The sequence below is a fragment of the Amblyomma americanum genome, chromosome 2, assembly GCF_052857255.1.
Source record: "Amblyomma americanum isolate KBUSLIRL-KWMA chromosome 2, ASM5285725v1, whole genome shotgun sequence".
Lineage (NCBI taxonomy): Eukaryota > Metazoa > Arthropoda > Arachnida > Ixodida > Ixodidae > Amblyomma > Amblyomma americanum.
In genome coordinates this window covers 41,832,591-41,848,216 of record NC_135498.1, presented here as the reverse complement: position 1 = coordinate 41,848,216, position 15,626 = coordinate 41,832,591, and the positions used below count along the sequence as shown (strand labels likewise).

General features: G+C 46.7%; 1 protein-coding gene across 2 annotated transcripts in view; it reads right to left on the bottom strand.

Annotated features, from left to right (window-relative positions):
- LOC144121096 (carbonic anhydrase 2-like) overlaps positions 1–15,626 on the bottom strand; it is a 94,826-nt gene that overhangs the window by 5,010 nt on the left and 74,190 nt on the right. Inside the window, exons 8-9 of one of the 2 annotated variants that reach the window (XM_077654042.1) lie at positions 4,489–4,554; positions 2,059–2,824 (exon numbers count right to left, since the gene is read on the bottom strand). In XM_077654042.1, the coding sequence (XP_077510168.1) occupies positions 2,059–2,824; positions 4,489–4,554 (832 nt within the window). The remainder of the gene's footprint in view (positions 1–2,058; positions 2,825–4,488; positions 4,555–15,626) is intronic. The other variant, XM_077654043.1, reaches the window with a different exon arrangement.

Sequence of the window (15,626 nt, the reverse complement as noted above, 5' to 3'; positions counted from 1 at the left end):
CAATTCATGGTTAATGAAAGTGAATGTTAAAAAGTATGGATTCATGCGTGTATATAGGACTACTAACGAATTACTAATATGCTCCTTTACTCACGTGCCCCTAGATCTTGTAAAAATGTCACAAACAATCAATGCCATTCATGCAGCAGAGCATGCATTAGAATCAGTGTTCCCCCCCCCCCCCCCCCCTGACAGTGGCGGGTGGCATGATCCACCAATCACCGTGCGACGCCTCGTACCTCCTCTGCAATCTCCCGATCCAATCCAGCAATTACAGTGCGCCACGCATTAACTCTCCGCCCCTCTCCCCACCTCTAGACTCTGTTGGCGACCGCGGTTCCACTCTCGCCACTTGCAGCCTTCCACCTACTCTCCCTCTCTCCCCTGTCCCCCTGTACTCTCCTCTCTATATGTCTCCTTCTCTCTTTCTCTCGTCCTTTCCATCTATCAAGTTTGCTTCCTCTACACTTACCATGCCGGACGCCAGCGCCGGACTCTTTTTTCAACTAACGAGGGTTGTAATGCTAACGCATTAAAACTTGCAAGTACTGTGGCTTGCAAGTGCTTTGGCTTTCCATTAACCTCCCATCTCTCTTGGAACGTTCACACTGCGCATATCATCAGTAACGCTAACCGAATGCTGGGCTACTTACGACGTAACTTTTCTAAAGCACGTTCCTAAAAATTCCTCCTTTATAAATATCTAATGTGAACCAAACTCGAGTACGCTGTGTCAGTTTCGGATCTAACTTAACTAAACCTAACACGTTAACTGAAACTGGTTCAGAAAAAACCTGGGGACGCTTAGGTCACCTTACGAGTGAAATGCGATATCATTAGATTTCGCATTTGTCGCAGCTTCGTCTGCAACTTCGGTGTGTGTTTGCATCAATTTCTTTACAATTTTCGGTCCATCAGCCGTCATAGTCCGACTTCCAGTTGCAGTAGCAGGTATCCGCTATGCTGTGACGGTGCCGACATTTACGTTTATCACATTTTTTTTCTGATTTTTGGTTTCGATTCTTTATCAAGGTTGCCGTCTAGAAACTAGGTTGCTCATTATCCGGTGGGCCGGTTGTGATGACGTCGCAAGGTCATATGACCTCTCTCGATCAATCATCAATTTCCACCTGCCGCGGTGGGCAGGTTGTGATGACGTTATAAGGTAACCTAACCTCTTTTGACCAATTAGGGCGGCTCATCAGGACAGGTTGTGATGACGTCGCACGGTCACGCGACCTCTATGGACTAATCAGCGAATTTCATCTCGGACACTGGCGCGGTTTTACTGTGACAACTCTATAATACTATCGCATTAATAATTCTCGTGTCATTCTTTCTAACTACAAAGGAACCGCCAGTACCAAGTCTTAACTTACCATCCTTGTCATCACGTTGCAAAATGTTTCTCTTGTGCATTTTTCATAAATTATTCAATCGCCCGCAGTTACACAACTAACCTATCTCACGGCATCCGTATGTATCGCTCAGACTTGGTCACATCATAAAGCCGGCATCCCATTCTGCACCGAATCGCCTTCCTGCCTCAACGACCACCATTGCAGATCACGTTATTCAAGAATGCCATAATTAACATTGTGCAAATAGTAGCTATTTTCATATTGTTCAATCTATTAACTCGAATTTGTTAAAATTTTAGTTTGTTTTGCTTGTAGCCACTCCCCCTATAATGGCTTATTGACCCATGAGGGTGCACTAAAAATGAATAAATAAATAAAATTTAATGGCATGAATTTAATTTACGAACTAGTCATCTGCAACACTGCAGCCTTGTCTTAGCGTATCCGCAGCGGCTTAGAAGCGGCTGCATGACCACCCGTCCTTGATTTAATGAGGATGTCTTACTTAGAAACAATTCCCAGTGCAACTGGTTTAAGCTAAAGCACAAGCTGATACAACAACATCTAAATGACGAACACCAGTTAGTAACAAAATGCTCACACACACTACGACGGTGCATCGTGTACTGGGGAACTGACGGTAGTTCCCCTGGCTGTTTGACACTGAGACACATTCAGCCTACAAGGGTAAGCCTACCGGGGCCACGTGGGTTCTCCTGGGAACGCGACCCTTGTTGGGGAAACGGAGCCTCCTGGAACCCTCCACTGAACCCCTGGGGGCGTGGAAACGGTTGCTGCTGGGGACCGGAGAACTGCCGAGGGCCGGAGAACTGCTGGGGACCTGGAAACTGCTCAGGACCGGGGAACTGCTGGGAATTGGGGAACTGCTGGGGGTTGGGGGATAGTTGGGGACCTGGGAACTGTTCGGGTCTTCCGATGTCCTGGTCTCGCGAGAAGCCTCTTGGGCCCTGGTCTCTCACGGAAGGTGCAAAATCCTGAGGGCCAGGCACGCTTCGGAGGTGAGGGAATTCTTCGGGACCTCCAGAACCTCTGGGAGGAATGGAAGGGGAGCCTTGGGAAAACTCTCGTCGGCTGGGAAAACCTTCCTCGTCACTGTTGCCTCGACGGCGCGGGGAGTCCTGCTGGGGACCACGTCCAGAAGAGCCCTGGTGTCGGTGTGGGCCTTGAGGACGCGAAGAATCGCGGGGACGTGAGGAGTCGCCACGAGAGCGGGAAGGACCGTCGTTTCGTGGGAAATCCCGCGGTCCGTCATAATCTCGCGGGAAATCTCGAGGACGCGAGGGGCCATCGTTTCGGGGGAAGTCTCGGCCTGGGAGGGAAGAATCTCGGGGACGCGAAGACCCTCCAGGGCGCGAGTTCCCTCGGGGCCCGGACGAGGTCTGAGGACGTCCGTGGTTGTGCCGGTTGCCTTGTCTGTCGCCACTAGGTTTGCGATTGCGGTTCTGGGGTGGCAAGGGGATGTGGACGGCGGTCAGAGAGAAAAAGAGTATAGTGTTTTGGACCAGGGTGTGCATGTCTGTTTATCGTGGCTACGGCGAGTGAACCCCTTCCAGTAGAAACGCTTAATATATTTTCTGTAATGCTTTTTTTCACGAACTTGTAGTAACGACCAATTTTTGCACTAATGACAATATTTTGTGCAGTTACGACAGTCATTACTACAGTACTACAAAAATACTAAAAAACACAAAAGTGAGTAGTTACCGCAAAACGACAAAACATTTTGTAGTAATTTTGACATAGTTCTGTCATTCTTTTCGACTGGGCTGTTCCACACTGGACCACGTGCGGAGTAAGAACATGTAGCAGAGGAAACTCGGAGTTCGGCGCTGTGCGATAGTGTCGCACATGCAGCCACTCGCATGCTGACGGCCTGAAACACGATTGACTTTTCGCTTAGGTATTTGTTACACTAGGCATTTATTACACATTCTAGCCAGCCTAGCACCGCCCGGGAGACGTGTTCCGTACTATGAGGTGGTGCGCCTTCGAAAGTTCTCGGAATAACTTATAATCAGTTTAGCGTGTTTTAAAAGATAAACACGAGGGTTGCATAAAACCGCCTCTGCTCTTTTTCGTTATTTGTCACTTGGAAGTATCGGCAGTCGACAATATTCCTGGCTTTCTTGCTGGTGCTGTCAGACGGAAATTAACGAGGTTTTTGTCATACGTTCCTAGACGTGTCCGTCCAGCTTTGTTGGTCTGAATATCCGTGAACGTGAAGCTACAGATGTTGATGACTAGTGGAGAACAAACACTTCATGGTAATACCCAAACATTTGGATTTAATCGTGCACGTGTCTATATAGCTACACCTTTAAGAGACAAGTAATATTTTGGCGTATTACATTTTGAAGATTTTGCAGGCGTCATCATTTACGCATAATATGTTAGACGTCACTCGTCGGTCTGAACTACCATAGCAATACTATTTTGCCACAGTCAGTGGCAGCCGCCGCTGGCAAACGTATTTTGGAAGCCGTAGGTGGATTCTAACCACTGTTGCTCGGTCCCTAAATTTATGTTGAAATTTTGAAACGCGCTGACACAAAGCTGTGTTCATATGCGGTTTCGATAATGAAAGAACGTTTAGCACGCATGCACAAAACACATATTACTTTTGTTCAACCTGAGTGCAATTACCACCTCGGTCATCACACATTTGTGTGTTTGCTTTGTGTTTGCGTAACACAAATCTGCGCTCAAAGAGTTCCTCTAACCGTGTTTTTACTCAGATTCGGTAACTGCAAATAGCGCTGCGCATGGCGCTATGGAAAGCTGTCATGCACGCCGAGACGAAAAGTCTATATACCTCTCCACGACTACGCCAGCTGGAACGCGTTATCTGCCCATATAGAGGACGCGTTTAGTGCGTTGTCTCTACCCCTACAGTTTCTACATCTGGGCTTTGCTTTTGCTCGTTGTTTGACAGTTGTACCGAAACTAGCTTGACTAATAATAATGATCTCGACAAAACGACCATGCGCAATGTTCACATGAACTCCACATCGCTTCTCACAAAGTTCATTACTGCGCTCATTTATAACGACGAAAGTCGCCGTATGTGTGTCTGGAATACGCGCGCACCGCGCAGGCGTCGACTTACCTTGAATCGGTCGTCGAAGCCGGAGTCGGTGAGGATTTCGTACGAGTCTTGGTCGGGACTCTGCAGCTGAAAGTCAGAGAGAGCGAGCCCTTCGAAACCGTGCGTTGAAGACAGGGAAAACTACAGGTCATTCTAACTTCGCTTCTGGCATTCCACGAGCATTGTAACCGGTAATATTGGTACGAAGTCAAACTGCTGATTGGTTCTCACCGACTGATGGCCACGGTGCACGCTCACAGCAGTACAGCGAGCAGAACTACCGATTCATTTATCGAGCCTCGCATCTGTGAGGCTGTGATGGTTAAGCCGCCCTCAGGCAAGGTCAAAATTATTAGCTCTTTATTTACCTTTGTGCTGGCCACCGTTATTGATTGCAACTGAATCAGTTGTGATAGGTCAAAATTTGTCCGTTTTGGGTTTACACGCGTATTAGACATTCTCTTTCTGTCGGTAACGTTGTCAGCCCGCATTGTTTCGGCATTGTCTCGATGACTACGGCTCCCAACTTCGACAGTCTCCAACACAGTAACAGTTTCAACGACAGATGCTTCGTGGCGCATCCTCCACCAACAAATGCGAAAACTCCTTTTTTGTTTAAACACTTAAAACCTCCGTCCTATCATCGTCAGAACAATTAACGAAAATCTGCCGGCCTCATGATTGGGTAGCGACCTGTCCGCGGTGGGTCAGCGGCCACATTTCGACGGGGGCGAAATGCAATAAAGGCCATGGGCTGTGCGATGTCAGTGCACGTCAAAAAACCCACGGCGGTCGAAATTTTTCAGCAGCCCTTCATTACGACGCCCCTTGAAGCCCATGTGCAGGTTCGATACGTTAAACCGCGTGCGCATATGCGACGTTATATATAGCTTGGTTCATTCGAGCCCCTCTAAGTAGAGTTTCCTCCACGTGTTTGGTCTCATCGGTCTTATAAACCTTCCTTTGTTCCAACCGGTGATTCGAGTGGCGGAAGCCTCAAGGCACAGGATGCTCCAGGCTCGTGGAGCAACAACAAGCTTTTCTTTTTGTATCTAGTGCGCCGACCGGACGCTCTCCCCGCGCGTGTTGCGGACTCTGAGCGGACGGAAAAGCGGCCGCCTGTCGTTCTTCCCGTTGCCACCGACCGAGCCGCGCGTGGTTGCGGAAAGCTAACGGGCGCGGAAAACTCGCGTGCCGTCCTTTGGATTCGACAGGTCGATGACGCCGTGCGTTGAGCTCTTCGGGACGCCACAACTCTTTGGGTTGATGGAGTATAGGACTCGTCACGCCTTACATATTGGCGAGTTACACTTTGGAGAGCGCGCGTTCCCGCCCTGTAACAAGCTTTACATGCTAACTTTCGCACGGTTGATATATCAGCTTTCAGAAGGGTGGAGCGCGAATAAATAATAATAATTGGTTTTTGGGGAAACGAAATGGCGCAGTATCTGTCTCATATATCGTTGGACACCTGAACCGCGCCGTAAGGGAAGGGATAAAGGAGGGAGTGAAAGAAGAAAGAGGTGCCGTAGTGGAGGGCTCCGGAATAATTTCGACCACCTGTGGATCTTTAACGTGCACTGACATCGCACAGCACACGGGCGCCTTAGAGTTTTGCCTCCATTAAAACGCAGCCGCCGCGGTCGGGTTCAGTTTTTATGGAGGCTGCTACCTGTTCAGGCGCGTTGCACACACACAAAAAAAGATGCGAAGTAAACGACGTAATGCTTCAACCAATGTTAAAATTTGTTTAAGTATAGTTCTGCAGTAGTTATGACCATACTGATCTTAAAAAAAAAACATTGCAGAAATTCTATCAAGTGGCTAGCATGGCACCGGTTAGAATCACGTGATGTGGAAAGGTCGACGTGAGATTAGCCCGCCCTGCATTATGTACTTGTTGCAACGGTGGGCTATCAGCAGGAGTTACCATAATGGCTGCCACTATAGGTTAGTAAGAGTGTGGGGAAGGCGTGCGTCGCGTGCGCCCGCTGCTTTCGCTCTGGGCTCAGTGTATTAATTCTATGCTGATTCTTGAGCGGCAGTGGTGGCCGCACTCCCGTGCATGCACTCTCCACATTCCTGAAAGCCACTGTGCAGCCAATATGGTAACGCCTCTTGATAGCCCGCCGTTAGTACGGAGACCTAATACATAGCATACTCCCTTGATTCTAAACGATGCCGCACGTGATGCCCGCTATTCATCATCATCATCACCATCATCCTTACTACACCCACTGAAGGGCAAAGGCATCTCCCATGTCTCTCCAATTAACCCTATCCTTTGCCATCTGCATCCACCTGCATCGCCCGCTATTACTATAAAACAAAAACTTACGGACACCATTCCTGTAGCGTTAACAGGCTCAAGGTACTTAGAAGCAGAAAAAATGATATCTACAAACGTATTTAAACCCTCGTTGGAGCAGTGGGCAGTTAAATTAGGGTCTCTTGATGATGGCGCCACAAAAGATTAGCACAGCCTGCGCTCCGCGCTTCTAACTCAGTTGGTTTGCGACCACACTTGCTAGCCTTACATATAGTTCCCTTACGCATACATTCGCGAACGATATCGATCGCTGCGAAGTGCATGCGTATGCGCGCACAGTTCTTCGTGCCAAGCGAGGCACGTTTGCCAGCCATAGTTAAAACAGCCAGCTGGTCTTGCAGCCCGTGCCCCGCATTTATTTTGGCCTCGTAAATATAGGCTGCAACAATCCTTCCAACTCGATGTGGTTGTCTCGAAGTGACCTTCCTTTTCATAAGCTGATCCCGACTCGAGGCGGTTCTAGTGAGCATCTGAGGAGGAAACTTAATGGGAAGCCACGCAAGGGAGTGTAATGCACTGAATTTTGATTAAAACGAACAACCACATAAGCCGTTCTCGTTACTCCTCGAAGAACAGTCTGAAATAGAGGCATAACTAACAAATTTGCAGACCTTAGGTCCGTAGCATGATATAAGCTAGTCTTCATTGCGAAGGGGCTATCGCACCAGGCCAAATTGTGTTTTTTTTTGCTTCCTTACTGACAAGAGCGCAACCACCCTGATATGCATGACTACTTGCGAAGAGGTCGTTGATGTCCAACTTAGTGTCACTATAGTGGCGCTGTAGTCGGTGGCTTGCTATTTGCGGCTGTATAGTTGCTGGTTGGTATTAAGACGCGCAGTTCTTTCTTTCTTTCTTTCTTTCTTTCTTTCTTTCTTTCTTTCTTTCTTTCTTTCTTTCTTTCTTTCCTTCTTTCTTTCTTTCTTTCTTTCTTTCTTTCTTCCTTTCTTTCTTTCTTTCTTTCTTTCTTAAGGATAGCGAACTTGTGGATTTTTTATGCGCCACATCATTACAGTGGGCTTTGCGGTACGGCGTATCGGAGGGCTCCAGATTATTAGTATTATGCTGCCTTCGTGTAAGGCTGCAGAACATTAACGTGGCTGGCAACTGTTAAGCAAGGAAGCCTAGTGGTCCTTAGCTGTCGTGCCTGTGATTGCTTTTGCTTCTTTGCGCGTGTTTTTGAGATATATACTCCATCTGCACGATTTAAATCACCCCTCTGGTTTCAGATTGCTTGCCCTTATACCGAAGAAAGTACGTGTTGGGCAGCCGGTAGAAGGAACATGTAATTAGGACCAGGCGGATCACAGTGGACCAAAACTTCTCATTTTCGAGACCTTCTTCTTTGGCAAATGCAAAGAGAACCTACACGCTTTGTTTGACCGGAGTTATTTGATTACACTAAAGTCGCCATTTCATGGCTGCCTGCAACAATAAGGAGGTCTGTCAGCATAGTTACGTTAAAGCAACATGGAACAAGGAAGGAACAAAAGCACGCTGCTAAATAACTGCGGACTACAACACGAATGGTGCTAATAGATGTCGCAGAGTATTTTGTCGTGCTACGGGTAGGCACGGCCGATGAAAGGCACGCCGTACAGTGAAGGGCTCCGGTACACAACACAGCTTTTAAACGCGCGGCACCAGAACGCCGTAGCCACTGGACCACCGCAGGGGGTCACTGCTGCACTGCTTCTATGCAGATGCACGTTAAGAAAACACCAGCTAGGAGAGATGAATTATTCCGGAGCCCTCCACTATGGCGTCCCTCGCAGGCCACCTGCAGCACCATACCATACCATACCATACCATACCATACCATACCATACCATACCATACCATACCATACCATACCATGCCATGCCATGCCATGCCATACCATACCATACCATACCATACCATACCATACCATACCATACCATACCACAAAGCCAGGCCCAATGTGAGGAAAAACCACAGCATAGGAAGAAAAGTTCAAAGTTCAAAGTTCAAAAGTTCAAAGCGAGAGAGAGAGAGAGAAGAGCGGAAAGGAAGTACGGGAACACAAAGGCAGCTCGTGCACGCAATCCCAACGCAAAAACATCGTCACGACGTAGACGGTTGCTCTCGTGGAAAGGACGAACAGACAAAGCAAACACAAATAAGCAATGCAGCCGGCAGTTGTATAGGATATGACACACTGTATGCATACTACCACCACGCATCTTGATTGAAGCGCATATAAATTTCATCTGATAGAACACGCACGTCAGCAAACTGCGGCGTTGTGTGCAGTATATATAATGTTCAGCCGTGGTATACCTACCGGAAACGAATTTCGCTGACATCGTTGACCACTGCCGATATGTTTTCTAGGTTGGTTATTTTTACTAGTTCGTTAATTAACTGAATGACCAAAGAACTGCTTGATTTATTCATTAATTTTAAGTGTCCGAGCAACTACCTGAACGAACGAACTGCCTGGTTGATTGAATAGCCATTCATTAACTGACTGACCAAACAATCCAGTGATTGATTGATTGATTGATTGATTGATTGGCTAAATGCGCAGTACAGATTGGCGAGTATTGTACCAAAAAAGGGTTTACCTGCTGGAATTGAGCTCGTTGCTCTGGTAGCGAGGAAAAATTGAAAATTCTCTGAGCACCTTCAATGATCTGCTCTTATGCCTTGCACTAATTTCAATACTGCCGCGGTGTTATTTACAGTATCATTCTCGTCGCCCTCATTAGTCACACTTGCTAAAGGCTTAAGTACCTCCAATTGCAAACCATGGGTATAGGCAGACGTTCGCATGTGACGGCAGAATGTTATCATCAGCGGCTAGGTGGCGCACGCTGGCAAACTTTGGTTCCAGCTTCGGTGTCAGTACGCACTTTAAGGTATACCAACCACATCTGGTCGCGCAAAAAAAGAAAAGACAAAGCACTGAGCTCGCTCAGAGCTCAACACGATAAGTAAAACTGAGAAAGCCGTAGAGAAGAAACAGGCGTGAACGCAACGTCGTCAAACGAACATGTCCTTTATTGCGGAATAAATATAAACTCCTTTGCTTTATTTTTCACTTCGTCTTGCTTTTTCCGTCGCATTTTGACGCCACTCGAAAGGCGAAGAACGAACTATGTATGCCAGGCACAAACGGAGGTCGAGGCGGCGGGCGCGCCGTGTGACAAACAAATCCGGCAAGCAGCGCCCACCACTTTTTGACTTCGGAGTCGTTATGCGCGTCGAATGTCACGCGAACTCCTGCGCATCCACTTGGGATAATACGCGAGCTAACCTCAAATCGATTCGCTAGCAGTCACCAATGCAACCAAGCAACCGGTCGTTCTGCAAATCCGTGACAGATATCGTGCACTGACTTAGAAGGCGGCGTGCATGGCTTCCGTAATCCCTACAGAGAGTGCACAGTTCGCAAAGCGTCCTCGTTGTGGAGAACGCTACCTGTCTTCAACGCTACCTGTTGCGTGCGCCGGACTCGCAGAAAACTCGCACAGCAAGTTGTGAAAAGCTGTCTCGATTTAAGGCTAGCTCACTTCGCTCCACCCTTACAAAAATGATCTATAGACAGTCTATAGACTTCTTATAGACTATATTGCCTTTCTATAGATATTTATTTTAGTTTATTCATAGTCTATAGACTGTCTATAGACAAAATTCTAATAAAAGTGTATGGCCATAAATCTATAGATTGTCTATAGACTGTCTATAGGATTTGCATTGCCTATAGACTGTTCCCTAGGGTTTGTCTAGAGTCAGTCTTTAGACTTTATAGACATAAATCTATGGATAGTCTATAGAATGTTTAAAGAAATCTTTGTAAGGGCAAGCAAGGCGCAAGCGTATTGATATGGTTGCGATTTTTACAACATATTTTTGGCGGCAGGTGGCGCGGCCGCTCAACAATGACGTAACTATACAGAGAGAAAACGAAGCGCGGACTACACGAACTGCGAAATTAAATAACTATTACAAGAGCAACAACAATAACAACAACAATGGCAACAACAATAAACACCGGACGAAGCATGATGTGTGTACAGAGAACGCAACGACTCGCTGTGACGTAAGACTCCAGGAACTGAGAGCGACTCACGCTGTAGCACCGTGCTAGGAGTTCACCGCCCGACGTAAGTATGCGCTGCGTCAAGAGAACCTGACTGCACGGGCTTCCAACAACAACAACAAAAATAAAACTGACGTAGCCATGACGCAGCGTAATAAATCAATATGACTTGCACGGAAGATAAACTGAACCGGGTTCAGAACGATTACATCGGTAACCCAGAAAAGCTAAACCACGGTCAGTCTAAAGTGATCGTGTCAGCACTAGCATTGTGTACATTTTTGAGCTCGTAATGGCAGCTAAACAATCATAGGTCCCACGGAATCGGAGCAGCTCGTCATCGAGAAATGTCTCAAAACCATTCACTACTTCAAAAGTCACTGTCGGAAGGTGTCAAAAGCCGCCGCAAAACACTGGCGATTTGCGCTTTATAAAAGTAAAGGAAACTACATGCGGACAGCCCATATGCTTCTGAGACCACTACAGAACTTTTTTGCATGAAAATCAGGTGGGCACTGAAGCTGCACTAAGGAAGTGCAGTGCTTTTTAGATGTTTCCGCGCCACATCGCGCATCACCAGACTGTGGCACTATCTCGAGATCAAAAGCTCGAAAGAAAAGACAACAATGGATTTGATAGCCCGAATGCTTAAAACACCAGGAACACTCAAGAGCGAAGTGACTAAACGACCTTTTTACCAATACTGCACATTCTAGAGTTTCGACGCCATAAAGCAATTTTTCCATTAATGCTAAGAACTGCACAATTCCAGGTGTGTCAGAAAAACAAGCTACTGGAGAAGCAGGAGTGCACTTCCGTCGGTATGACAGAACACTAGATGCATAGCGTGCTTTTAAACGCTCTGAAGCTTTACCACACGAGCAGTCTCTTAAGTTACCGGCCATTTACTCGAGGTCAGTGTTCATTTTGTTTTTCGTATCAGTGTGGTTGTTTTGCGCAAACATTGTTACAAGTCAAGGCAGCTTGTGACTCTTAAAAAGTTTCGGCCTTATTCTGTCATGACACATTAGTACTGGCAGCTAGGATGCGATCGAAACACGACTGGTAATGAACCACTGCTAAAACATATCCCCGTCACTTTCACAAACGTGTAAAAAACTGCTGCAGAAACAAGAAATTAAGCTTTTTGTTATTGTGATTTCTTCACCTCACAGAGGAGCCCATTGTATTCTCCAATCGTTTCTCGATCTTCTGCATATCTTTACATTCTTGCGGCTTTAAGAAAAACCAGTTCACGAGCTTGTCTTGTGCTCTATAATAGCGAATGCGGCTGCATAACACTGATATTAACTGATACGTTAACTGTATACACCAGCTGATACCCTCACACGACATGGCCAGTATTTCAGAGCACCGACGTTCAACGGCATTTAGGGCGAAAACAGCAACAATGCAATGACCGCACTGACAGAATACATAACTTAAGATATTCGCTCGAAAAATCATCGCCTTCATCGAGTATATGATAGGCTTCGTCCAACAAGGACCTAGAAAAAAAAAAGGTGTGAGGCGCACGCCTCCTGGAACGCGAAATACTTCAGTTCTGGAGTCTGGCTTCACGTAGACCGCCTGACGCGTTCGTCACAGTGCCGACAAAACCCTCGAAGAATATAATAAAACAGCAGGACAACAATAGCTGGCTCCATGACTAATTGGAGCGCAATGCCTCTCACACATCTCCTAACCACACTTGCGAAAATAAAGGGAAAAAATTAAGCGCTCAGAGTGCTATGATAATGCCATTGGACAGCCGATCTGAGAGATTGAGTCCAAAGCCGAAACTATACTCGGGGACAACTTTTCTTGGCAGTGTAGCAGAGGCAAAGCAGGAAAGGGAAACAGACGGGCCTTTGGCCCCGTGTTGTAGAGAGTGGGCTCCTCAGCCCTAGCGACTCCGCACCGCCTCTCCAACTTCCCTCCTTCATCCATCCGCACCTCTAGTTTCCGAACAAACAATCCACCACCCACGGCACGGGGACAATGGCCCGTCTCTCTCCGTATCCTACCTAGCCTCTGCTGCATTGCCACCTAAAGTTGTCCCTGAGCATAGTGGGTCCACAACTATAAGCCCCAGTGCAAATAAAGGTCTCTGTGTTACACCTTACAGCTGCCGCGCGTAACACACCTCCAGTCCTGGAAGACAGACACCACCGCAAGCCTCACTGTAAAAGCCTAGGCATTTACTGTGTACATCTTTCTGGTGTGTCTTCTCGGATTCTGCTCAAGCATTTACCGTCGTTTACACAATGTGTATCGCGTGTTGTAGAATGACTCGCTCACACGAACGCGCGTTGATGGACATGTTATGCTATTCCTTTTGGCACAATGAAAGTGCGAGCACACCGGGTCACCCTCAGACACCTCTGATGTATACGTACAACGGGTGCAAGTCCTGAAAGTTCCGGTGGAGTGTTCACTGGGCACAGAGCCTAGTTTTCACAACGCGTTAAAGAAGAATGCGGTACGGATTGTATGGCTATTTGTTTTTTGCCCCAAACAATGATGAACATGTAAGAAGAAAGTGTGCAACGTGTGCAACATCGTGATGTCCCTTCCGACATGTTCTTCTTTGTATGCGACAAAACAATACGTTGAAGATAAAGTAATAAGTAAATCCGCAACGAGTTATTTGTCTCATTTCTGTGGCAACGCAACGGCAAGAAGGTCGGGCACTTTCGACGGCACAGTCGAGTGGCATGGCGAATGAGCTGACATGTACCCGCGTGTGACAGAAGCCAACTAATATCGCGTTTTAGCACTATAGTTAATGTAGCTGCGAGATTCCTAATCAGCCTCAGTAGGTCGCACTTAGGTTAAGTGTTCAAGTGTTTGAAGTACTCGGCGCAGTTAAGTAAAATATTTAAACTGTTCAACGCCTGTAACTGCACTAAAAATCTAATATATCTTTCTTTTTTTGTTTTGTGGGAGACAAGAACATTCAAAGATAGCGGGCTAATGAAAAATAAAAGCGGCGAAGCTATATGATTCACTATTCCGAAGACAAAAATGCCTCATAAACTAAAAACTGGCGACCGTCAGCATGCAAAATAATTGAACTGGCATTCTGTGACGCTTTATAAAGCTTATGCTACCCGAGGGTTGTGATAAGTACAGGGCTAGCAAACATGTCGACCCGATTTCATTCTTTTTTAATAGTTACGTGGTGCCTCCTACAGATTCGCTTCTAGCAAAGACCACTTCTTCTGTCGCCTATAGTCTATAGACAAAAAGATGCGAGATTTCTCTTTGGACTGCCTACACTTCATACTGCTGCATACTTCAAGGCCATTGGGTGATACTACAGGCAAAAATACTTCTTTGTCTGAACTCATTGCCGCGTTAACAGAATACAAGGAAAAAAATACTTTAGGTACCAACAGCTTCGATTTTGAAACGTGTTTTCAATTCCTTAAGGGTCGGGGGTGGGGGTAAGGAATAGTTCTGGTCAGATTCCACAAATCGGTAAAAGAACAGCAATCATTCTAGAAAATATCCCCTATTTTGAACCTACAGCTGCGCACAAGCTGGTTTAACGGCAGGCGTCTGAAACGTTATATTCTCAAGGTCGGCAGTCCCGTTCACATCGAATTCCAGGAACAAGACGCAAACTTCCGTTACTAAAATGAAGCGCTCGTCGGAATAAACCAGTACGAAAAAAAAATACGAAAATTCCAGAGAGAACGAACCGCTTGCGCGCATTCGGGCCGCCATTTTGTAGAAAGCTTGTTTTTCAAAGCTCCGGAAACTTAGTTCATGGAAACCGTAGTTACAGCTTGCGCGCATTCGGGCCGCCATTTTGTAGAAAGCTTGTTTTTCAAAGCTCCGGAAGCTTAGTTCATGGAAACCGTAGTTACAGCTTGCGCGCATTCGGGCCGCCATTTTGTAGAAAGCTTGTTTTTCAAAGCTCCGGAAACTTAGTTCATGGAAACCGTAGTTACAGCTTGCGCGCATTCGGGCCGCCATTTTGTAGAAAGCTTGTTTTTCAAAGCTCTGGATGCTTAGTTCATGGAAGCCGTAGTTACAGCTTGCGCGCATTCGGGCCGCCATTTTGTAGAAAGCTTGTTTTTCAAAGCTCCGGAAGCTTAGTTCATGGAAACCGTAGTTACAGCTTGCGCGCATTCGGGCCGCCATTTTGTAGAAAGCTTGTTTTTCAAAGCTCTGGATGCTTAGTTCATGGAAGCCGTAGTTACAGCTTGCGCGCATTCGGGCCGCCATTTTGTAGAAAGCTTGTTTTTCAAAGCTCTGGATGCTTAGTTCATGGAAGCCGTAGTTACAGCTTGCGCGCATTCGGGCCGCCATTTTGTAGAAAGCTTGTTTTTCAAAGCTCCGGAAGCTTAGTTCATGGAAACCGTAGTTACAGCTTGCGCGCATTCGGGCGACCATTTTGTAGAAAGCTTGTTTTTCAAAGCTCCGGGAGTTTAGTTCATGGAAACCGTAGTGGCAGGCTACTCTTTGCCTTAACGGGTGGCGTAAAAATAGAAACTGCTTTGAAAAAAAAAATAATAAACGTTCATCATATGCGCCTGCCTCATACGAAGGGCACAGCCATATCATAACCATACCGACAGTAATGAACATTGTCTTCGAAATCTGAAGCAACGTGCGCAAGCCTTCCACAATGACGAAAGTGCAGGCTATTTCCTGCATTCCGCAACAAAACCGGCAGACATGACTCTGAGTTTGTCGTAAGTCTGTGAAAACCACTAAAGGAACGCTTTTCCAAGAACGCCACAATCGATCACT